The 22,536-nt window shown below is 46.3% G+C and overlaps 1 protein-coding gene across 5 annotated transcripts in view; it reads left to right on the plus strand.

The window, feature by feature from the left end:
• Nucleotides 1-22,536, plus strand: part of PRKCE (protein kinase C epsilon) — a 502,312-nt gene that overhangs the window by 255,019 nt on the left and 224,757 nt on the right. The window contains exon 1 of one of the 5 annotated variants that reach the window (XM_045055098.1): nt 15,717-15,741. The exons of the other annotated variants lie outside the window; for them this stretch is intronic. Coding sequence (XP_044911033.1) covers nt 15,732-15,741 — 10 coding nt within the window. The 5' untranslated portion in view covers nt 15,717-15,731. Of the gene's footprint in view, nt 1-15,716; nt 15,742-22,536 lie in introns of those variants that run through there. 5 annotated transcript variants of the gene reach the window in all.

Genomic DNA, 22,536 nt, shown 5'->3' on the forward strand with positions numbered 1-22,536 from the left:
GGGGAAATTTCTGACTTGACAGAGGCATGTCTGCAGTAATAGCATTTTATGTGGTCAATTTCCACATCCTCTCACACTGAGTATTTGCTTAGTGGAATAGAGAATCTTCGATGCTCTGGTCTTTCTCGGTTATACTTTTACAAGAGCGTACTGTCCTGACACAGTAAAGCCCCATGGCGGTGTCTTGCTATTCATCAGCTCACTTAATATTGCTTATGAAACCTTGCCTGCTCTCCGTGGGAGGGGCGATGGGCGCTTCCTCCCCCGACCTGTGAGGGAGGAGGCTTATAAGGAGGATTCTAGCTTCACCTCTCTGTGTCTGCTCTCTGAAGGCGCTTCACTCGAACTTTTGTTCAAAATCACAACTCCTGTATTTTTACTGAAGCTCTGATTGTTGTACCAAACATGTTGTACCAGCAACATGCATCGAGTTTAAGCCTCTATTATTCGGCTACCATTTTGCAAGGACTGTGGAGGACAGCGTGACCAGAACCAAGAAGCATCTGGACTTGTCAAGGAGCCAAGGCAGAGGTAGCTCTTGTTATGTGAAGGCCTGTGTGTATAAACACGCGTACTTAGATGATGACCATAAAAGGCTACATGGGATTAAGGACCAGAAAAAGGTTCGGACAATAAACGGAATTGTAGGAGGGAAAATCACCATAGAAATCATTTTTAGGTTTCTATAGTTCCCTTAAAACCAGATGACTCAAATTCAGCCCAAATCCCTGAAGCTTTCATGGTTGTGTATAGTAAACCAATCTGTCCACCAGCTGGAAAGTAAAGGCACATATAGGAATTATTTTTCATGGGCCAGGTTTATTGCCGGCTTGAGTCCTCTGTGGTGGGGCTGGCCAAGGCTGGTGGCGGGGCGAGGTACACAGGAGCCTGTGGGGGGAGGGGGGGGCAGTGCAAGGCCTCTGAGCCTGAGTCCCACAAGCCTGCCTGTGTTTTGCAGAAGCCCAGAGAATACTGTTGTTAGGCCAAATGTCGCAGAGGTTGGAAGGCCTCACAGCTCTTTCCAGGGCCCAACTTACGTTGCCTTCCTGTCAAACAGCCCTTGTCTTCAAGGAGCTTCCTTTTCAGATAGAAATACAAGCAGGGCAGAACTAAAAAGCTAAACAAGGCAAGATCCGTGATGTGAAAACATACACAGACACCCCTGGGGGGACATACTTCCAAACACTAACAGTTCTGTGTTTGGATGGTGGAGTTTTTGAATAGCTTTTCTTCCACACCTGTTTAATTGGCCAGATTTTCTCCAATAATCTTGTAGAGTGTTCATGATGGAAATCATAAGGTTGCTATTCAAGAGATGTCACAGGCAGATGAAAACGAATGTCAGAGGGGGTGGTAGGGACAGGCCGGCAGTGACAGGGAGGGGGAGGGGGTCACAGCCCCAGGGAAGGCATCCATGGGCTGGGTTGGAGAAGGGGGGTTGTGGCTGCTAATGGGTGCAGAGGAAGGAGAGTGTAAGCTACTTCAGGGGCCTGGAGACGCTCACTGGGAAGAGCTGGCAGGATGTGGCAGTGGCCAGGGTATCCCAGTGGGGACGGACAGCCACCCAGAGAGTGTGTCAGAACAGGCCCGAAGCCAGCCGGTTCTGGCTTGATAAGGCTTATGTAAATCAAGGTGGCTATACGGAGACAGCTGGTTTCACTTCAGTTTAATTGAAAACAGGAGCACTTCAGGGCCCGGAGAGAAGGGGAAGGGAGGGCGGTGGGCGGACCACGGGAAAGAGGCCTGGCCTGAGCTGGGGGCGGGGGTGATGTAGCACCGAGAGCCTGTCCTGGGAACGGGAGCGAGCGGAAGCAGAAGCAGGCCGACGCTTGTCAGCACCAGTTTCCCCTGGAAGACCAGGTGTGGGCAGGCCACGCTGGACCCTCCGGCACTGGCTTGGCCTTAGAGAGCCTCTTCCTTTCCAAGGCATGTGATCTCCAAATTACTAGGCAAGGGAGGCCGCAGGGAAGTCCGTGTGTGTGTGAAGGTGTTTGCCTCTACCCTCCAGTCTCACTGGATCTGCTGCCTTTCCACCGAAGTGTGTGTTTATGCCACATTTTTGGCCTGAGTTTGGGGCCCCTTCCCGTACCTCTTTCGCGTGGTGAGCCGGTAGCCTTGGTGTGCTCGGTGCTGTTTGGCTCACGCTTTAGAGAACACTGAGAAGAATGGGGGTGGGAAGCCTACCAGGAGACAAAGGCCACGGAAAAGCTGAGTAGGGCAGCCCGAGATTGTTGTCAGGAACGGCCTTGCTTTTTTTAAATCCAGGCCATCGGGTGGGGGCTGGAAAAGAGCACAGTAAACAACTGCGGACATTTGTCACAGCACGCGTGGGGTCTGTTCTGACACATGGAAGGAAAGAAATGTAAGAACCTCTCCAAAAGAGAGGACTCCATGTGTGTGGGGTCCTCCCTGGTGGGGAGAGGGCTGGTGCCGGCGTCCGTCAGGTGTGGGAAGGCTTCGGTTGGGTGAAGGAGAGACACTGGTAAGGGGAAAAGGAAGGCACTCGGAAGCAAGACCTGGCTTGTCTCACCCCGACCCTGCCAGTCACCCAGTGATCTTGGGCTGGCCCGCGGGTCTCCTCAGGCTTTGTTTCCACATGCCTGCATGGTGGTCCAGCCACGGCAGTCCACCCCTGTCGTCTTCATCTCCTGCAGCCTCAAGACTGGTGGGGCGAGGGCCAGTAGCCCCACTGGGGGGTAAGGACACTGCTTTGCTCTGTGATACTCAGGCAGGGTCTGAACAATCTCACAGTCGAGTTTCTCTTTGACAAGAGAAAAGCTTTGTTCCTAAGGTCTCATGGAGGAAGTAAAGCGACCTTCACTTGAGGGAAAACTTTAGAAGGTGAAGGGGAGTACACTAAGGCTTCAGCTTTAGGCTTTCTAACTGGCCACTCGATAATGAATCACATAGGGGAGTGTAAATGGTGCAGCTGCTTTGGAAACAGCCTGTCAGTCCCTCCAGTGAATAAACAGAGACTTACCCTAACCCAGCAATTCCACTCTAGGTATGTTCCCAAGAGTAATGAAAACCTATGTCCACACAAAGCCTGTAATGGTCTTCGTAGCATTATTCACAACAGCCGAAGAGCAGAGACAACGCAGATGTCCGTGAGCGTGGATAAGTAAGATATGGAATCTTCATACGAGGGAGTATTATCGAGCCATAGAAAGGAATGAAGTATGGATACATGGTACAGCATGAACAAACCTTGAAAATATTATCTAGGTAAAAGAAACCAGACACAAAAGACCATGTGTTAGAGGATTCACTCGTGTGAAAGGTCCAGAGTAGGGAAATCTGTAGACAGGAAGTACATTCGTGGTTTCCTAGGCTAGGGACGGGGAATTGGAGAGTTATGGGGGTGACAATTTAAAGGAGGCTTATCTTTGAGGTGAAAAAAGTGCTTTAAGATGGACTATGGTGATGGTTGCACAAGTCTATATGCATTGAATGGTATAGTTTAAAGGGATGAAATTATGGTACGTGAAATTGTTTTTTTTAAAAAGATCAACCCAATAATTGTCCCCTCCCCACCCCTTGCATGGGCCTGTGGTTAAACATTTCTAACAAGCAGCCAGGCAATCAGCCCATCGCTGCTAAACTGAGCTGCAGAAATGAGGCGCGAACTCTGTAAAACACGTCGGACGCAAGGAAGTCAAGATGGCCCCTGCCCTAGAACATTGACCTAAAAATGTATCACAGAAGAGAAGTAAAATGATTAGGCTGAGGTCTTCAATGAACCAAAGGATACTGAAGAATATGGGTCAAATACAGCTGTGTGTGTGTATTGGGAGGAGGGCGGGGAGGGGGTGGGGCGGGGAACTACATCTTACATGGCAAAGCCCCTGATAGAGTCCCCAAAGTTTTTGTAAATAGAAGATGTACTATGTGTGGGGTTGGAGCTGCTAAATTCCTACGTCCTCTGAGAGAAACTGGCTGGGGATGGTAGAAAAGAAAGATGAATAAGGTGCAGCTGCCTAAAAGGAGTTAATGGGATTCCCTTAAAAGATGGGGCAGATTGGTGATTGTTGGCCTTAATGGAGCATTTATGCTGTTCCAGACACTGTTTTGTAAGTCTTAGTGTATTTGTTCCTCACAACAAGCCAATGAGTTATTTGCTGTTATCATCCCCGTTTTCTAGATTAGGAAACTCAAGTTGGTCACTTGCCTAAGGTCTTGCAGCTGGCAAGTGGCAGAGCTAGGATAAATTGACAAGGTGGTCTCAGTTGCCAGAGACTGTGGCCTGCTGTCTCTGGCCATGAGCAGTTTCCTCCAGTTACATGTATGTGCTGATCAAACACTATCATTTCCCACATGTGCCATCCCATGGCAAGGGTACCCTGGTGTGACAACCCTGGGCCATAGCCCTTCTGCAAGACCTTGGAGGGCACAGCTAGTGTTGTCTTCATTTTGGTATCTCCGCCTGGTGTGATGCCTGCTGGCTTATAGAAAGGACTTGACACATAATTTGGATGTATAATAAATGAAGGTGGTTAACTGATTTCTAGATTGTTTTTTATATTTGTCAGTAGTAGGGATAGAATTATAATTATAAATAAGATATATCCCTTTACACCCTTATATTGGAAAAGTGAGCCTAAGAATCAAATGAGACAGGTGGGTGGGTACTCTGAGATCTCAAAAACCTTTTCTGCACAGGAGATGTCTTCCTTTTAGGGACTTGATTTTCTTAAGGACACCTGGTGACATGCGTGTGGTTACTAATGAGCTGCTGTTCCTCTGGGAGGTCACACCGAAAGATCTGGGGTGGAGATGGCATGAGTATCTCTCCACTGACAGCCGCTTGAGGCTGTCTCTGACTCCGGGGGATTGCAGTAGCCTGGATAATTAAAATCCATAGAATTGGTTCAGGACACGGACCAGTTAAGACCTACTTCAAAGGAGCTGTCCCCGAGGACCCCTCTGGATTAGTGTAAATTGCTTTTCCTATACTTTTCATTGCCCAGCTTTTAGGCAAGCAGTTAGGAAACTGGGCAATGGGAAAAAGACACTCCAGTCTCTGGATTCCCTTTTCCTACGGCTTTGCCAGCCACCTGCTTCCTAGTTCACATTGTATCATACGTTGGTCTCTCTCCAGCTGAGCACCCCTCAGGGCAGGTCTCTTGATCTATGATAGTATTTTTAAAAATTTATTTAAGAGAGAGAGAGAACACAAGGACAAGAATGAGGGCACAAGCAGGGGAGAGGGGCAGAGGGAGAGAGAGAATCTTAAGCAGGCCCCTTGCTCAGTGTGGAACCCAACATGGGGCTTGATCCCACGACTCTAGGATCATGACCTGAACTGAAATCAAGAGTGGGGCACTCAACCACCTGAGCCACCCAGGCACCCTGCATAGTATTAATACTAGAGCTCCACAGACTTCCTCCAGACACCTATTTTCTCATTTGACCTTCACAACGACACCAAGGTGAACAAAGCAAGTATTTATTATCCCTCTTTTATAGGTGAGGCTTGGAAAGCGTTTTTCCCCCCTGGTTCTAGAGCTGGTGAGTGGTAGAGCCTCATCTCCAGCCCAGGTACCCTATATTCCAAATCATAGCTTGCTTTCTGCTCCTATGTTCTTGTTTCTACCCCTCAGAGCAACTGGAAAAGCTTGAGTTCCATTGTGATTTGTTAAATAGCGGTTTCACGAATCCCTATTAGTTTTACAGTTGGGTTTAGGTGTGGTCCAATGGGAAAGAGTTGCAGTAGAGGCCAGTACAAATGCTTTGTACTGGCTGAACTAACCAACTCTGAGACCTTTCTGAAGCCAAGGCCCCCTTGCGACCTCAAGGGGTTTAGTGTCTAGAGAGGGAAAATGGAGGAATAAGAAGTTAAGTGTGAGGTGGTGTTTCAGAACCCCTCGAGGGGGTTAAGTGCCCTCCCTGGAATTGTAGCCTGTGTCTCATTTGGAATTCCTCCCTTAACTTCTGCAAAGTCTGCCACCCACTCACTTCTCACTGACTGTCTTCACTAAACCCTTCCTCCTGGGATGCCCTTACCCCAAGCCTGTGTGGCCCCATCTCTGCCAGGCAGCGGGCTGCCCAGGGCACCTGCAGTGCAGACCTGTGCTTACGAAGAGGCGAGAACTGCTCTTTAATAGAGACACAGGAGCTGATTCTCCAGCTCGTGTTGCTAAGCAGCTGGCTTTTGGTTGCCTGGTGATTATCACGGAGTTGAGGCCACACGTGGGTATCTCATCTGGTGCCGGGATGTGCTCGAGCACCTAAAAACCACCAAACCGTTCTCTCACAGGTCTGCTTTTATGCTAAATCCCTATAACTTAAGGGTAGGTACATCCTTCATGTATTTGTCATTGGAAATAACAAGTACACAAAAGATCGTGTTCCATATCCCCAGGTTTACAGGGATCAGTGATTCTTCAGGACATTAGAGGGAAGCAAATACCACACACCTGTAAAGCGAGATAAAGGAAAGAACCAGAAATTGAGTGTTGTGTGTATAGAGGGGAGGGAATTGGTGCTTTTGAATTTTCTTCAGAGTGACTATTCATTTGTACGGGGAGGACTGAGCTTCCCCGCGTGAGAGCATTTCAGGAAGGTTCTGTTGGAGAGAGGGTGACACTAAAATTCTTTTAGAAAATGCAGGAAGTATAGGTCCCTGGCCCCCTGAGCTGATATTTACTTCTTCTTGAGGTTTTGACAGCTCTCAGATATGGAGATAGGAGTGCTGTATCATTTTGGAGGATTTAACTAGTCGTTTGGCAGACAAATGTGCTTGTGTGCCCAGAAGCGCGCCCCGATGGGACAGCTGTGAGCCCAACTCCCTGAGGCTCACGGAGGAGGGCCTGGGGACCAGAGGAAGAGATGTTATGCGCGGTCAGTAGGATCTGTGACTTTGACCGGCAAATTGCCATATTGACACCATTTCAGATGCTGTGGAAGGTACAGAAGTGTAAGACACTTGATTTCTATCCCTAGACTAGTTGAGAAGACACATGTAAAACAGGGCATGATGGTATATAGTTAGTTAAATGCTGACTTGTGTAGCATGGACCTCATGAGGTAGAAACAAGAGTGGGGGCTCTCCCTCAGGCTTCACGGGGTTGGGAAGCCTCCATGGGGGATGTGGGGCTGGGGCTGGCCTTGGAGGACAGATTTCTATGAGCAGAGGGAAGGAGGGGCAGGAAGAGCCTTGTAGACAAAGGTGAAGTGGTTGGAAGGAGCATGAAATGTACTAGGAGTGTGTGGGAACCTCACTGACCAGAGCTGAATGTTCTTGGGTGCAATGGGCAATGTGAGGAGAGGGGTTTGTCAGAAGTTTTGAGAAGAGGGGCATGACTAAATCAATGTTTCTTTAAATACGAGTTTTTGTCTTAGACTCCTTGGAGCTAGAAGGAGGGAGGGAGGGAGGAGTATGAATGTGAGCTCTCCCTCCACAGGACTTCATTCCCAATAAACAAATGGATCCAATTCACTCGTCCATATTCTCTGTGGAGGGAGAATCATCTTTCCCCTGCGGCTTCAGTTTCTCAGGAACTTAAGTGGGAACCTTTCCTTGTGGGTGGGGAGGGGCAGTAGAATAGACTGTTCATCCCTGGCCCAGCCATGTAGTTGCAAAGTAACTTGTTCCTTGATTATTTTAACAAAGGGAAACAAATATACTTTTGGGGACTGGTAAAACCGATATGTCCACTGCCAGAAGAAAGAAATCCTTATATACATTTGAGTCTTTCTTTACCAGACCAGTTGGTTCTGAATAGGAACATGAAGGACTGAAGGCAGAGGAGGCATTAAGAAAACAATGGTTGTTGGGGTCGGTTGAGTTCTTCACTGCACATGGGTGCTGAATGGAGAGCAGGGAGGTTGGGAACGTAGCCTCCTGCCCAGACTGGACAGGGCTCTGCCACTTCCCAGCAATGGGACCTTGACCTAGTTATTTAACTCAGCAGGGAAAATACTAATACCCAGCCCCCTGCCTCACGGGGTTGTCATAACGTTAAAGGAGAGAACACACATAAAGTGTTTGGAAGAGGGCTTAACAAATAGTATGTGCTCAGTAAATATTAGAGATACTGTTGTTTTATTATTGGCCTCAAACACAACGCTGAAAAGAACGAGTGTTTTAATTTGAACTGGTGGCACGAAATTGATTTATGGGGGAAGTGAGGCCAAATATAGACCTTGCATTGAGGGCAGGTGTTCATGGCTGAAGGCACAGGCTGGTTACCAAAGCCAGGCCTGGGCTATGCAGAAGCCAGCAGAATTCTGGATGCCTCAGGGCTCATCAGCTAGCTGGGATGTGGACAGCTCTGAGAACAGAGGACAAGGGACCAGCTTAAGGGCCCATGGCAGCCAGGACTAAGCCAGAGTTCATGGATAGGCTCAGTGAGGGGAAACTGAGGAACACCAAAGAGGATGAGGGAAGGTGATGCTCGGCATGGTAGGCAGGGTATTTTAAAGGTATCCAACTCTGCCTCAAGGGTAAGCTTGCTAAAGTCTTTGTTTATTTTTATTTTTTTATTTTTTTTTATTTTTAAAAAAAAAATTTTTTTTTTCAACGTTTATTTATTTTTGGGACAGAGAGAGACAGAGCATGAATGGGGGAGGGGCAGAGAGAGAGAGGGAGACACAGAATCGGAAACAGGCTGCAGGCTCTGAGCCATCAGCCCAGAGCCTGACGCGGGGCTCGAACTCCCGGACCGCGAGATCGTGACCTGGCTGAAGTCGGACGCTTAACCGACTGCGCCACCCAGGCGCCCCAGTTTATTTTTATTTTAACCACCCAGTGCCCATCACAAGCGCACTCCTTGATCCCCATCACCTGTTTCACCCATCCCCCCCACCTCCTCCCCTCTGGTAACCATCAGTTTGTTCTCTATAGCTAAGAGTCTGTTTCTTGGTTTGTCTCTCCTTTTTTCCCTTTGCTCATTTGTTTCTTAAATTCCACGTATGAATGAAATCATATGATATTTGTCTTTCTCTGATTGACTTATTTCACATAGCATTGTACTCTCTGGCTTCATCCATGTTGTTGCAAATGGCAAGGTTTCATTCCTTTTTATGGCTCAGTAATATTCCATTGCATATATATTCCACATCATCTTTATCCATTTATCAATCAGTGGACCCTTGGGCTGCTCCCATATCTTGGCTATTGTAAATACTACTATAAACGTAGGGGTGCGTGTATCCCTTTGAATTAGTGTTTTTGTGTTCTTTGGGTAAATACCCCATTGTGCGATTGCCTCCTACAAGGAACCTCCATACTGTTTTCCACAGTGGCTGCACCAGTTAACATTCCCACCAACGGTGCAAGAGGGTTCCTTTTTCTCCCCATCCTCACCAACACTTGTTGTTTCTTATGTTGTTGATTTTAGTCATTCTCTCGTGTATGAAGTGATATGGTGATATTGTAGTTTTGATTTGCATTTCCTTGATGATGAGTAATTTTGAGCATTTTTGTGTGTATTGGCCATCTGGATGTCTTCTTTGGAGAAATATCTGTTCTTCTGCCCCTTTTTCAATTGAATTATTTGTTTTTTGGGTGTTGAGTTTTATAAGTTGTTTTTTTATATATATTTTGGGTAGTAACCCTTCATCACGTGTGCCATTTGTAAATATATTCTCCCGTTCCATAGGTTGCCTTTTAGTTTTATTGATGGTTTTCTTCACTGTGCAGACACTCTTTAATTTTATGTAGCCCCAATAGTTTATTTTTGCTTTTATTTCCCTTGCCTCAGGAAACCTATCTGAAAAAATGTTGCTATAGCCGATGTCAGAGAAATTAGTGCCTGTGTTTCTTGTCTAGGATTTTTGTGGTTTCAGGTCTCACATTTAGGTCTTTAATCCATTTTGAATATGCATGGTATAAGATATAAGAATAATGCGTGGTATAAGAAATTGGCTCCTTTTTGTTCTTTTGCACGTAGCTGTCCAGTTTTCCCAGCACCATTTGTTGAAGAGACCATCTTTTTCCCATTGGATATTCTTTCCTGCTTTGCCAAAGAGTGATTAACCATATAATGTGGGTTAATTTCTGGGTTTTCTACTCTGTTCCATTGATCTGCATGTCTATTTTTATGCCAGTACCATACTGTCTTGATCACTACAGCTTTGTAATATAACTTGAAGTCCGGAATTGTGATGCCTCCAGCTTTGCTTTTCTTTTTCAAGATTTCTTGGGCTATTCGGGGTCTTTATTGGTTCCATACAAATTTTAGGATGGTTTGTTCTACTTCTGTGAAAAATGCTGTTGGTATTTTGATAGGGATTGCATTAAATGTGTAGATTGCTTTCGGTAGTATAGACATTTTAGCAATATTTATTCTTCCAACCCATGAGCAATGGAATGTCTTTCCATTTCTTTGTGTCTTCAGTTTCTTTCATCAAAGTGTTATAGTTTTCAGAGTACAGGTCTTTCACCTCTTTGGTTAGGTTTATTCCTAGGTATCTTATTTTTGGTGCAATTATAAATGGGTCTGTTTTCTTACTTTCTCTTTCTGCTGCTTCATTATTGGTGTACAGAACAACAGATTTCTGTACATTGATTTTGTGTCTTTCAACTTACTGAATTCATCTATCAATTCTAGCAGGTTTTTTGGTACAGTGTTTTGGGTTTTTTATATATATAGTATCATGTCACCTGCAAATAGTGAAAGCTTTACTTCTTCCTTACTGATTTGGATGCTTCTATTTCTTTTTGTTGTCTGATTGCGGTGGCTAGGACTCCCAGGAAAGAGAGAAATATCTGGAACCTGGTGTCAGGCCACCAGGACCTGAGGATTATTCTTTAAAATGTCCAGTTGCTTATTTCTGAGACTTAGGCCATGTACTAAAGGGTGAGGGTTTTCCCCTTTCCTTTCTTATAGGCCTGATAAGCTTGCAAATTGTTCTGATACTTATCTCGCCTGACCTCTTAAGCATCCTGCATTTTTATCAAATCTTATCAGCAAGTATTTACATGTACAGAAGATACGCCCAGCCAGCAATGAACCCAGAGGAGAATGCTGGAGCATAAGCTTTGGGAGCTCACCGGCTGGTCAAGAATCACTTTGCCAGAGCTTACTGTTAAGAACTAAGATCCATGATGTTGATGAGAGAAAGCTTGTGTGAATCATTGATCACCATAGGGTGGGAAAGCCTGGACCTACTTCTAGCAACAGGTGCAATTTGGGCAAGAACTTCAAGGTTTTCCTTAAGCAGATTGCAGGGGTTCTCTGAGGGTAGGGGTCCGTGAAGAGTCAAGGCTAATGTAGGTGGGTAGAATCAGATTGGGAGAAATCAGTGGGGTAGAATATTAGAAACCTTAGTACCACCTACTTTTGGTCGGGCATTTCTAGAAGAGCGTTGTGCCAGTTTCTCTTACATCCCAGGAAACTAGGGACTTAAATTTCACAGACTTGTGCAGTATAAATAACTCAGAAATTTTGAGAATTGACAAGGTTAGCAGGCATGAATTTTCAGTCTGCTGCTCAGCAGCTGACTGAGTTTTCTGGGGCTTGCAATGATATTCATGGAAACTTAGCTGGCTAATTTTGAATTCTCCTTTCTCCAGGGCCCTGGCCAAGGGTGTGTGTGGTAGAAGGGTTATCCACTCCTTGTTTAGGGCGACTGCCATACATAACCACTGTCTTCAAGGAAAAGCCTGACAGAAATAAATTTCCATTACACAGCCAGTCTGGGAGCAGCTAGTGAATTCAATGGTTTATGTGAGTGCCTACAGCCCTGATAACCCTTTGTGTGTTGTGATGATAGTGATGGTGGTAGAGGTGGAGATGATGGTGATGATGGTGATGGTATTTATGATCGTGGTAGCGGTGATGGAAGTAGGGGTGGTGGAGGTAATGGTGATGGTGGTGGTGGACATGGTGGAAGTGATGGTGGTAATGATGATGGTGGTGATGACGACAGCAGTGATGATTTTGGAGGTGGTGGTGATAGTGGTACTAATGATGATGGAGGGGTGATGGTGATGATAGGAATAGTCATGACGATGACGGTGGTAAAGAAGAGACCTTGTACTTGTGTAATACTGGCAGATGGCTTAGCTCTTCCATATGGGTAATCTAAGCAAAATGGTGAGGTAGACGGTGAAGGTAGTGTTATGGGGGCACCTTGGTTGGCTCAACTGGTTAAGCGTCTTGGTTTTGGCTCAGGCCGTGATCTCAAGGTTCATGGGATCGAGCCCTGCATCAGACATTGTGCTGACAGCATGGAGCCTGCCTGGGATTCTGTCTTTCCCTCTGTCTCTCCCCTTCCCCTGCTCATGCTCTCTCTTGCTCTCTCAAAATAAATGAGGTGAAAAAAGGTAGTGATATTTCCAGTTGAGAAATGGAGGCTGAGATTCAGAGAATTTGTACGATAGGGCTATTTGTGTTTTTTGTTTGTTTGTTTAAATACCACTGTTTTCTTGTCGGCAAATGAGTGGCATGGAAAGCTATGGCTAGAAGTGTTCACACAGAAAGGGGCTGCTGTAGGCCAGAAGCACCAAAATGGTTTCTGGAAATGGAATTTGAGCTTAGTAGTTTGGGGTGGAAAGTAGGACACAGGACAGTCAAAGGTGTGAGAATGTGTGTATGTGTATCTGTGATTATGAGTGTTGGAGGGGTGTTTTCAGAGAAGAGGAAGATTTAAAAGTAAGGACATAATTTGTGAACTAACGAATTTAATTGTAACTTCCTTGAATCAGAATGTAGAGAAGGGAAGGAAATGAGTATTTGTTGAGTCTCTTCAACCTACCAAGCCCTATGCTTTTTATACATCCTTTTAAAGAATGTGCACTTTTGGGGTGCCTGGGTGGCTCGATTAAACGCCTGACTTCAGCTCAGGTTATGATCTCACGGTTTGTGAGTTCGAGCCCCAGTCGGGCTCTGTGTTGACAGCGGAGTACCTGGAGTCTGCTTCCGATTCTATGTCTCCCTCTCTGCCCCTCTCCTGCTCATGCTGTGTGTATGCCCCCCACCCCAAAAATAAACATTAAAAAATTTTTTTTAAATAAAAAAATGCACTTTTATATACATCATCCAGTTTAATCCTCACACCCCCCCCCCCATGAAGTAGGAATTATCTTCATTTTACACAGTTGGAAACTGATGCATAAAGTTAATAAATACCTCCCTCAAGGTCACCTAGGAAAGCCACATGAATCCAGGCCCGTATGATCCAAAGGCCATCTTTCTATAGCACCCTAGTGCCTGGCCAAGACCAAGCATGCTAAGTACCAGTCTGTGATGGCTGGCCCACAGATATGCAGCCTGGCATAGGTTACTGGATTCTGCGCCTCAGGCGGAAGGGCATCAGAGAGAGGAACTGCAAAATGGCGGGAGGTCCCATCCGTCTCTATGCTGGTATGCTCTCTTGCAGTGGATTTGAATGCCTTCTCTTTAAACAGATAAACGTATAATTGCCAACTGCTGGTGTATGCTGAGAAAAAATACACCTTTATTTCTCTTCAGTTCTAGAAAGACTTTTCTGTAGTGACTTTGAGTGGTTGGACACCTCTGAGGCTTCATTCAAATGTGTGCCTTCTGTGGCAACTGCTGCCTGGTGCATAACCTATAGCCTGGAAGGGGGTGGAGGGGGGGATGTGGGCTGAAGGCGACTTACCTCCCATGAGCCCAGGACCTGGGGAAGGGTGTTTGGCTTTTGGATGTTCTTTGGAGCTCTAAGGCAGTGCCCCACCACTAAACTCCTTGACTTTTAGATTTCCTCCCCATTCCCTCTCTAGGCTTCAGTTCTAGAGGAACTGACTCCATGATGTGGTCTCTGAAAGGAAGTGGCTTAACCCCTGTGCCCACCACAAGTTTTACTTGGGGCTTATAGTCATGGATTACAGTTCAGACTCCTATAGCATTAATGCTTTACATCAGAATGTAACTTTAATACCTTCCTGGACACATCCATTGTGTCATTTTAGTCCTTCCACAACCCTGTGTCTGGAAGAGATGGTAGGTGTTTTTAACACAAGGATGCCAGTCTTTTTTTTTTTTTTTTTTTAATTCTTTAATGTTTATTTTTGAGAGCGAGACACACAGCACAAGCGGGGCAGGGGCAGATAGAGAGAGGGAGACACAGAATCCCAAGCAGCTACAGGCTCTGAGCTGTCAGCACAGAGCCCGACCTGGGGCTCAAACCCACGAGCTGTGAGATCATGACCTGAACTGAAGTCAGACGCTCAACCGACTGGGCCATCCAGGCGCCCCAACAAGGATGCTAATCTTGAGAGAGGTGAGGGGTCTGCCCTAGAGCAGTAATGGTTGGCAGCAATGGGGCCAGGGAGAGGTTTTCTGAATCCCACTGCGTGCCTTTTCCTGCCTCCCACTGACAGTGCCATGAGCATTTTGTTTTTCCTAGAAAGGTCTGCGACTAATACCTGTAGTACATGGGCAGGCAGAACTAGATGATTCTGCAGCTGCCGGAGCCCCTGGAGCATTTTGTACCCGAGGCTGGCCCGTCCGCGCCTGGCTCAGTGGAAGTCCGGGGGCCTGTCTGCGGGTGCTCGGCTCCACCTGCCTGAGTTGTGCTTCTGTTCCGCGTGTGCCTGTCGTAGGCGGAGCGGCCCTTCCTAGCGTGTTGCAGTTCCATTCGGAATCATGCGTTCTTTCTGCCTTCCCCTTTTAGAAGAGATGGATTTAGCTCTGGCATGCCAAATACAAATCCTCACTTCATCTCGAGAGCTCTCTTCCCATCCACCCCTCCTCAGGCAGGCTATTTAGAGATTTGTCATTCCAGCACGCGGGTCAATCCACCAGTGAAATGAAAGGAAGGAAAGGCCCCAAGCCAACGAATTTGGGCAGATGAGCCTTATATAACACGTGCTAAAAATATGCAGCTAATTGGAATGGAACAGCACACACACACACACACAAAAGATTGTGTTTAAGCCTTAGTCTGAGACACCAAAGAGTGATAGGGAAGCGTCTCCTCCCAGCGGAAGATGCTCATATATAAATAATTTTACTCTTGTGCGTACTCTCCATTTTGTGGCTTTTTAACCATGTTCAGTTCCCTCTCATCCCCCACGGAACTGAATTTGGGCAGCAGAAATGAAGACTGAGTAACAAGGGAACGGTGCAGAGAGCTGCAGCCCGTCAAGAGCAGACGAGGCGCTGTCTAGGGGGGTGGCCAGATGTTATGATGGTAAACCGTGCTCCCACTTCAGATGTCTCCTGAAACCAGACACTCAGAAGACTCAAATTCTCAAAAGGTACTTTCTGCCTTGGAAATTAACACTAGGGAGTTTTCTGAAACCGAAGGGAATACTGTTTTCCTCCAGCTTTGTCCCCATCTGCAACCCCTCACCCCTAGGTCCTCGCTGCATCAGTTGGTCTCTTTCTCCTACATCTTCCATCACCTGTCTCCTGGCATCTGTCCCTCTGCCTCCAACGTGCACAGCTCTCCCTCACCGTGCCCCGTTGTGTGATTAGTGTTTAAGGTCTGCATTTCCCCTAGAACGTGAGCACCCTGGGGGCAGGGCCCTGGTCTAAGCCAATGCCCAGAGCAGTGCCTTGTCCAAGGTGAGCACAAATACTTCCTTGTTGAATACATGAATGATTCAGTGAATCACTGAATGGTCAAACCAAAGGGGGTATGTTATGGTTTCTAAAAATCTATTATGAGAGACGAATCTTGCTCTCATTATTCAGGTCTGGGGCAGGTTCCCTTTGGCAGCCAAGTGGCACTTCCATCCAGCTCACCAGTCACCTGACTACCGTCCCATGTGATACTCCACAGTGAGAACTTGAGGACTCTGAAGACCTCTGAACAAGATGTCACGGAGTGAGTCAGAAATTGAGGACAGTTAGTATCGTGTTTGGAAAGCTCACGGGTTGATAAGAGATTTGGAGATGCCCTGGTACTATTGGTCAGTTTTAAAATGTGGAAATGAAGGCCTGGAATGTTCATAACATTTGCCCCAGGTGGCATGGTTAGTGAGTGGCAGTTCCAGGACAATGCCTGTGGGGTCACGTAGGATGCTCAGTAAGCCTTACAAACAAGCACAGGGCCCATCTTCAGAACCCTAGTTCAGAGCCCTCCACAGACACCACCCTGCCCCTTGCTGGAAAGAAAGGGGATATCTTGGGGGCAGGGCAGCCCTCCCACCCACAGGGATCTGCAAAGGCTCTTGCTGCCCACCTTACCATCGGAGGGCCTGTATTTGGTCTACAGAGGACAAGTCAGTTGCAGTTACCCCTGATGAACTCTGCTGCCTCGTGGTTAGGAACACACCGCCATCACTCACATGATTTATTCCACCTACAGTCCACTTCATGCATCTGTTGTTTGTTTGGCTTTGTCTGACTCAAAAATGTGTCTGTCTAGAGCTGAGTCACATTGTCAGCTCCACAACCTCCCATTGCTGGGGTGTCCTGAGCAGCCCTCCTTCCCTCTTTCTGGGGGCTCAGGGTTCAAGTATTCCTTGGAGTCTGAGATGGTCCATTGTCTTCCCAATAAATTCTCCTTCATGCTGAAGATGCCTCTTTTAGTCCCTGTTGCTTGCAAATGAAAGCATCTGAATGCATCTAACAGTGGAGATGGGAGAACCGAGGTCCCAAGAGGGGAGGCCAGCAGGCCAGCATCTCACAGAGGATGTACTGGATATTCTTCCCTGGACTCCCCGCTCCAATGTCCACGGTGTCATCTCTGAGAATCACAGCGGGGCTATGAGATCCCAGCACCTGTGGCCTCCAGCAGTGAGAGGCTCTCAGTGGGTGTTCGATGGGGACAGGAGAGGGATTTGATGGGAGAGAGGCCTGGAGAAGAGGCTTGAAACAGTTAAGTGTGGCAGTGAGGGCATATTTATACTTAGAAATTTGTAGTGCTTTTTAGGACCAACCCCTGCCCTAACTGGGGTAATCAAGTTATTCTTGAATTGTGGAACTGTGAAATTAATAAAGAAGAGGCATCTGGCTCATGAAGAGGAATGTGTGATGGCAAAAGGGATTCCTGGTAACAGATCAGAAAGCACGACGTGTGCATGATGTGTGATCCCTCCAGGAGCTGGCATCGGGAAGATGTAAGGAAATGAAGGATGGAGAAGCTTCCAGATTCTTCTTCCTGCCTTCTCTTCTGCTTAGGGTCAGAAGTGTATACAGGCTTCAGGGGAAGATAACTACCATGCTTGTCTGTGTGCCGCTGGGCACATAACTGTGCCCCTAATCTTCCATTTCCTCACTTTGCCTCCTATAATTTGTTTCATCCTCATGCCAACCCCGTGAGGTCACTGCTACCTTCACTTTGAGGCTGCAAAGACAATACCAGGGATATTCTATAACTTGCCCAAGATGTGTCATGCTTCAAAGCCAAACCTCTTTGGTTATTATAAAGTTGCCCCTAGATAGATATTCTAACATGTCTAAGTCCCTGCATTAGCTGATAACACATTTAGTTTATTATGCTCTCATCCCCTAAGTCCAGTATTGTGGTATATTGTTATTAAACAAGTGGCTTTGACTCTTACAACATGCCTGGCCCTGTGCAAGGTTCTGATTGATACCAGGGAAATACCACCACAGTCTTGGCTTTCAGGGAGCTTATAGGTAAGGCAAACACTCATCAGACACTTAAATAACAAAACGAGGCACGATGCGATTAGATGTCAAGATGAATGACCTAGGTGGTAAATGCTCCAACAACACCTTCTGGTGTCCTCAGCTCATTGACCTAAATTTCCCCCATTCCTGAAGGACTCCCTGGTGGTGAATCACATCTGGTGGAAGCTGCATGCATTATTTCCCTTCACCAATGCTCTTGTGTCCTAAATATTCCATAATTGGATACTTCCCTAGACGCAATGCTGCATGTGATTTTGTTTTATGTCAACATTTTTATTAAAGTGACACATACCCACAGGAAAATTCATAGCTCGTGAGTGTACAGCACACTGAATTTTCACCAAGTGGATATACCATGTGATCGACATCCAGATGAAGCAACACAACATGACCAGCCTTCTCCCTGCCCTCTTACTGTCACCATCCACCTTCTTCTGCCATCCGGACTCCCAAGAGCACAGCATATAGATTTACTTGGGTTTGACTTTTAAAGAAAGTCACCTTTACCAAAGCTTGGTATTACCCATCTCTTTCTCACACCCAGCTGTTTGGGTGTGTGTCTCTTTGTGTGTGTGTGTGGGGGGGGGTGGGTAAACTATGCATAACATTCAAATTTACCATTTCAACCATTTTTTTTTCCATTTCAACTATTTGTTACGATTCAGTGGCATTAAGTCTATCCACATTGTTGTGCAAATATCCCCACTTTCTATCCCCAGAACGTTTTTTATGTTTCCAGACCATCCTACTTCATGTCTATGAATTTGACTACTCACCCTCAGACTAAGTACAGTATGTATTTTTTTGTGACTGGCTTATTTCCACTGCATAATGTTTCTGGGGCTCATCCAGAGGTAAATCAGAATGTCCTTCTTTTTTTAAAGCTGAGAATATTCCATTGTATGTACCACATTCTGTTGACCCACGCATCGTTCCATTTCATTCTGATCTTAATTTGCATTTGAGAACTTGACATTTCTCTTGAGCACCTTTCCATGATTATTGGCTATTTGGATATCCTCTTTTAGAAGGGCCTGCTTAAGTCTTTTAAGACTTAAGCCCGTTTTTCTATTGGATTGTCTGCCTTTTTCTTATAGATTTATGGAAATATTAATATATTCCAGAAATGAGTCTTTGTTGGTATATTATTTGCAACTTCTTCCAATCTGTGTCCTGCCTTTTCTTCATTCCGTAAGAATATATTTGATGAATAGAAGTCCTCAATGAATGTAGTATTCTTCATCCATTTTTCTTCTTTATAGTTAGCGCTCTTTTTGCCTTCTATTTAAGGAAGTGCTGCTTGTCTGAAGGTCATGGTATATCTTCACCTGTGTTCTCTTCCAGAAGCTTTATCACTTTACCTTTCATCTAATATGTCTGCCTTCTCAATTGGGAGTACTTTTTAATCCTAGGGAAAGTGGGATACTTGCAGTGGGAACCTAGGATTTGGGCAGCACGTTGGTGAAGCGTGTTAACTCGAGCCACTGGTAACCAGCTCAGGTGACTGGTGGATGTATACATGGGTACAGGCACCATTTTGTTTTTCTGAAGAGTTGCATATAAATTAGGGAACTTGGCCATATTATAAATGCTGAGTCTATGACTTTTCAGATATTTCTGCCAAAGTTTAGGAAAGGTTATGTATTAACCCGCCTCTGCCCTACAGACTGGTTAAATTAACTCTGCATTCCATTCGCTCTGACTGACACCCAAGAGCACACTTGAAACCCTCAGCTATAGCATAGTAGCTTGCTCTCTGGAGCACGTGGACTTCCGTCCTGACACGTCAATTGTATAATTATCAAAAGTCACTTATGCTTATTGTTCTTACAGTAATTGCCTAAGTTTGATACAGTCTCATTTAAACTGGCGATACGTGAGTGTGACAAGTTTGTGTGAAAATGAAATTGAAGGCATTGGAAAGATAAGTTGCTAATAAAATTGCTGTTGAACTACGTGTGTAAGAGAAGGCCATACGATCCAGGGGGAGGGGTGCAGATAATAGAGTTTTTATAAGATTCTGAATTCAGATTGCTTCATTAATATATTAGAGTTTTTGTTCCACTCTAAAGAAACAAATTCGAACTCACGGATGACCCATTATCTCAGAGACACTGCTGAACACAGGGACATGCTTTAAAGAAAAGTCCTTGGCTCTATGGTACTGGCCAGTGGGTGGACATATTTTCAGATGAATGTTTTAAGTTTGAACGTATGCTGTCAGTTAAAATATTGAAACTACATATCTTAGTTTTGCATGATTCTCTGCTTTAATGGACTCATTCAATGGAACATTGTTCTATTCATATGGAGAAGAGGGCCTAGGGGAAGGAATCCTTCCTCTTTCCTGGATGGCCTCAAGCTAGGAACTTCTTGAAGTAGTTTTGCCTTAAAAACAACAACAGCAACAATATTTATACTTCAATATTTGCATTCTAATCCATGTTTAAAGACAAAATAAATTTTGTTCCCCCAAATCTTCAAATAAAACAACACACTTCTACTTCTTCTGTGAGAGGAATTCTATGAGTTAGCTGAATTCTTCCGTAATAGGAGTAGTTTGGTGATTTAAATTCCCTTCTAATTGAAGTGTGGGATCAGTGCTGTGGGATCCACAGTGATCTTTACGGCGGGTCCACCTATGGCCTGCGGCCTGGAGCTCACGCCTGCCTTGCGGCGAATGTCTGCTGATGCTGGGAGCTTGGGTGGCTGGCCTGTCTCCGGGGTGTGGACATGTAGTATGTGGTGGGGACGAAGCTGCAGCCTGTGCGTGTGGGAGAGCCTCTGTTCCAGAAGCTCAGCACTGCCCTGTTTGGGAGCCAGCCTGCGCCCTGCATCTCAGGCTGGATTCTTTACCCTCTGAGCAGACCTGGCAGGCACTCAGGGTGAGCATGCCATTCGTGCCAAGGACACCATGGTGACAACACAGAAGAACAGGCGATGCCTTCGCACCCCCACCCCCAGCCTGCTGTCTGTCCTCCAAGCTCTCCTTTGTGTGTGTGTGGGGGGGGGGGGGGGGCGGTGATTCGTTTACTCCCCAGACGGCAGTTTAGGTGGTTTTCATTTGTGCCCCACCCCCTCCCACCCCCTGTAATACAGTAACCAGTGCCCAGGCCGCAGTGCTGGGAAGGAAGGTGCACGGAAAGTGAGGGGAGACCTTCTGGGCTGGCACCCACACGGTTTTGAAACACCCAAGGCAGATTAGTCTGAGTCACTGGCCTCGTGGCAGTGGGCCAAGCAAGGAATCATCCAGAGTGATTCTCCGAGCACCATCTATCCTCCTCCTCCTGCAACGTCGTTGTCGTTCCTTTCTTACTTTACCCAGCGGAAGCCGCCCAGAGGCCCCAAGTCCAAGGCGTTGACTCGAGTGCCCCCGTGTGGCCATGGTGGACGCGTTTAGAAAACGCAGCCGGGTCTTCCTTACGCGGAGGCTGGAGGATGCAGCCGGCACCTGTAGGCCTGGCATCCTCCTGAAAAAAACATTTTACATAATCTTCGTTGATACATGTAGTTTTTAATTTTATTGCTACTATTTCTTAACAGGTAAGCATTCTAGGGCTTTGTTCAACTTGAGGTGTGAGGAGTGGTTGTGAGGAGTTGTGAGGGCGGGGGGCTGGATTTTTGGTAGGTGTGGGGTATGCCCCCTTCTAGTTCTGGGAGACTTCCTCTGACCCACAGCCTCTTACAGGTGCAGGTTTTTATTCAGAGGGGCAGGAACAAAAGCTAGAGGTCTGCCTTTCCCCTTGACACTTGCAGGCTCTAATCAATCACAGGCATCTGCAAACACCTGCTAGGGCTGTGCTGTTCAGACACAAGGCTTCTGGTACTCGTACTTTGAACGCCATAGGAGTTTGGACCTTCTTCTTTGGGTCCTTTCCAGAGTGCTCCTTAGAGGGGAGATGTGGAGGAGAGGAGATGTGGAGAGGAGAGGGAGTGAACAAGGTGATCCCCTTTGGGAAGAATAGATTCAGTTTTTATTCATGTGTTTTAAATCTCCTTTACATTTTTTTTCCTTTGCGTGTAGTTTTATAATTGTAATTAAATAAAAATACCTGTTTAGGAGGTCATAGTAGATGTTGTTGATACCCCAGCCATAGCTGTATCTCTTGGCCCACCAAGTCCAGCCTTATGACTTCCCATGTCTCTCTGCCTCAGGGTGACCTAAGCCATGATGTTATGGAGTGGGGGACCAAAATATGATGGGCTCCAGCCCCCAGTCTCCGTGGTATCTCTCCCTTTCCACCTCTTCTCCCCCCCCCCTCCACTCCTCATACCATTCTCAGGAGTCAGTGTGGCCCCAGAAACAAAGGACTGTGTGACCTCACACTGTTACCATCTGTTCAGGAAAAATCAGGAACTCTCCCCGCGCAGGACAGGCTGATGAAGTGGTGTTTAGCCCCTTGGAGAGCTTGTGTCGATATCGAAGCCAGTGTAGACAGCCTGACTGAAGGGGGTGCTATCTGGTGATTGGAGGCATCTTGTGGGTTTTTGAGAACTAGGGCGACTGCCTAGTTTATTCTTCAAGAAGGACACAATCGAGCATGAAAGGTGGCACTATTCACAATGAATGTGGGAAAACGGGCCAAATCTAGGACTCTCTCAGGCAAATCAGAACTTACATTCTCCCTATTCTATAAATCTCCCTGAACTTCCCACCTTGCTTCCATGACCCACCCTTTGGTGCCCTTCCAGTGTTCCCATACCTGCCCTCCTCACCCCCACCAGTCCTTGCGGGACACATTTATTCAGCTAGCACGCTTTTTCTGGCATCCAGTGTGCTTTCTTGACTAACTTATGGATCCCTTCTCTTTTGCCTGAACGTTGCCTCTTCCTGATTATTTGACCATAAACTCATTGTATCTTATTCAGCAACTTTGGGAACAAAAGGAACAACCGTACCAATTTGCTTAAACGGAGAAAGCGTCTACTTACAAAATGATGCCAGTTTTCTTTCTCATTTCCATGTCTCAAAAACATTGGCCCTATTTGTGATAGATCCGCTCGTAAACCCCCGAGGGCA

This window comes from Felis catus, chromosome A3, assembly GCF_018350175.1.
Source record: "Felis catus isolate Fca126 chromosome A3, F.catus_Fca126_mat1.0, whole genome shotgun sequence".
Lineage (NCBI taxonomy): Eukaryota > Metazoa > Chordata > Mammalia > Carnivora > Felidae > Felis > Felis catus.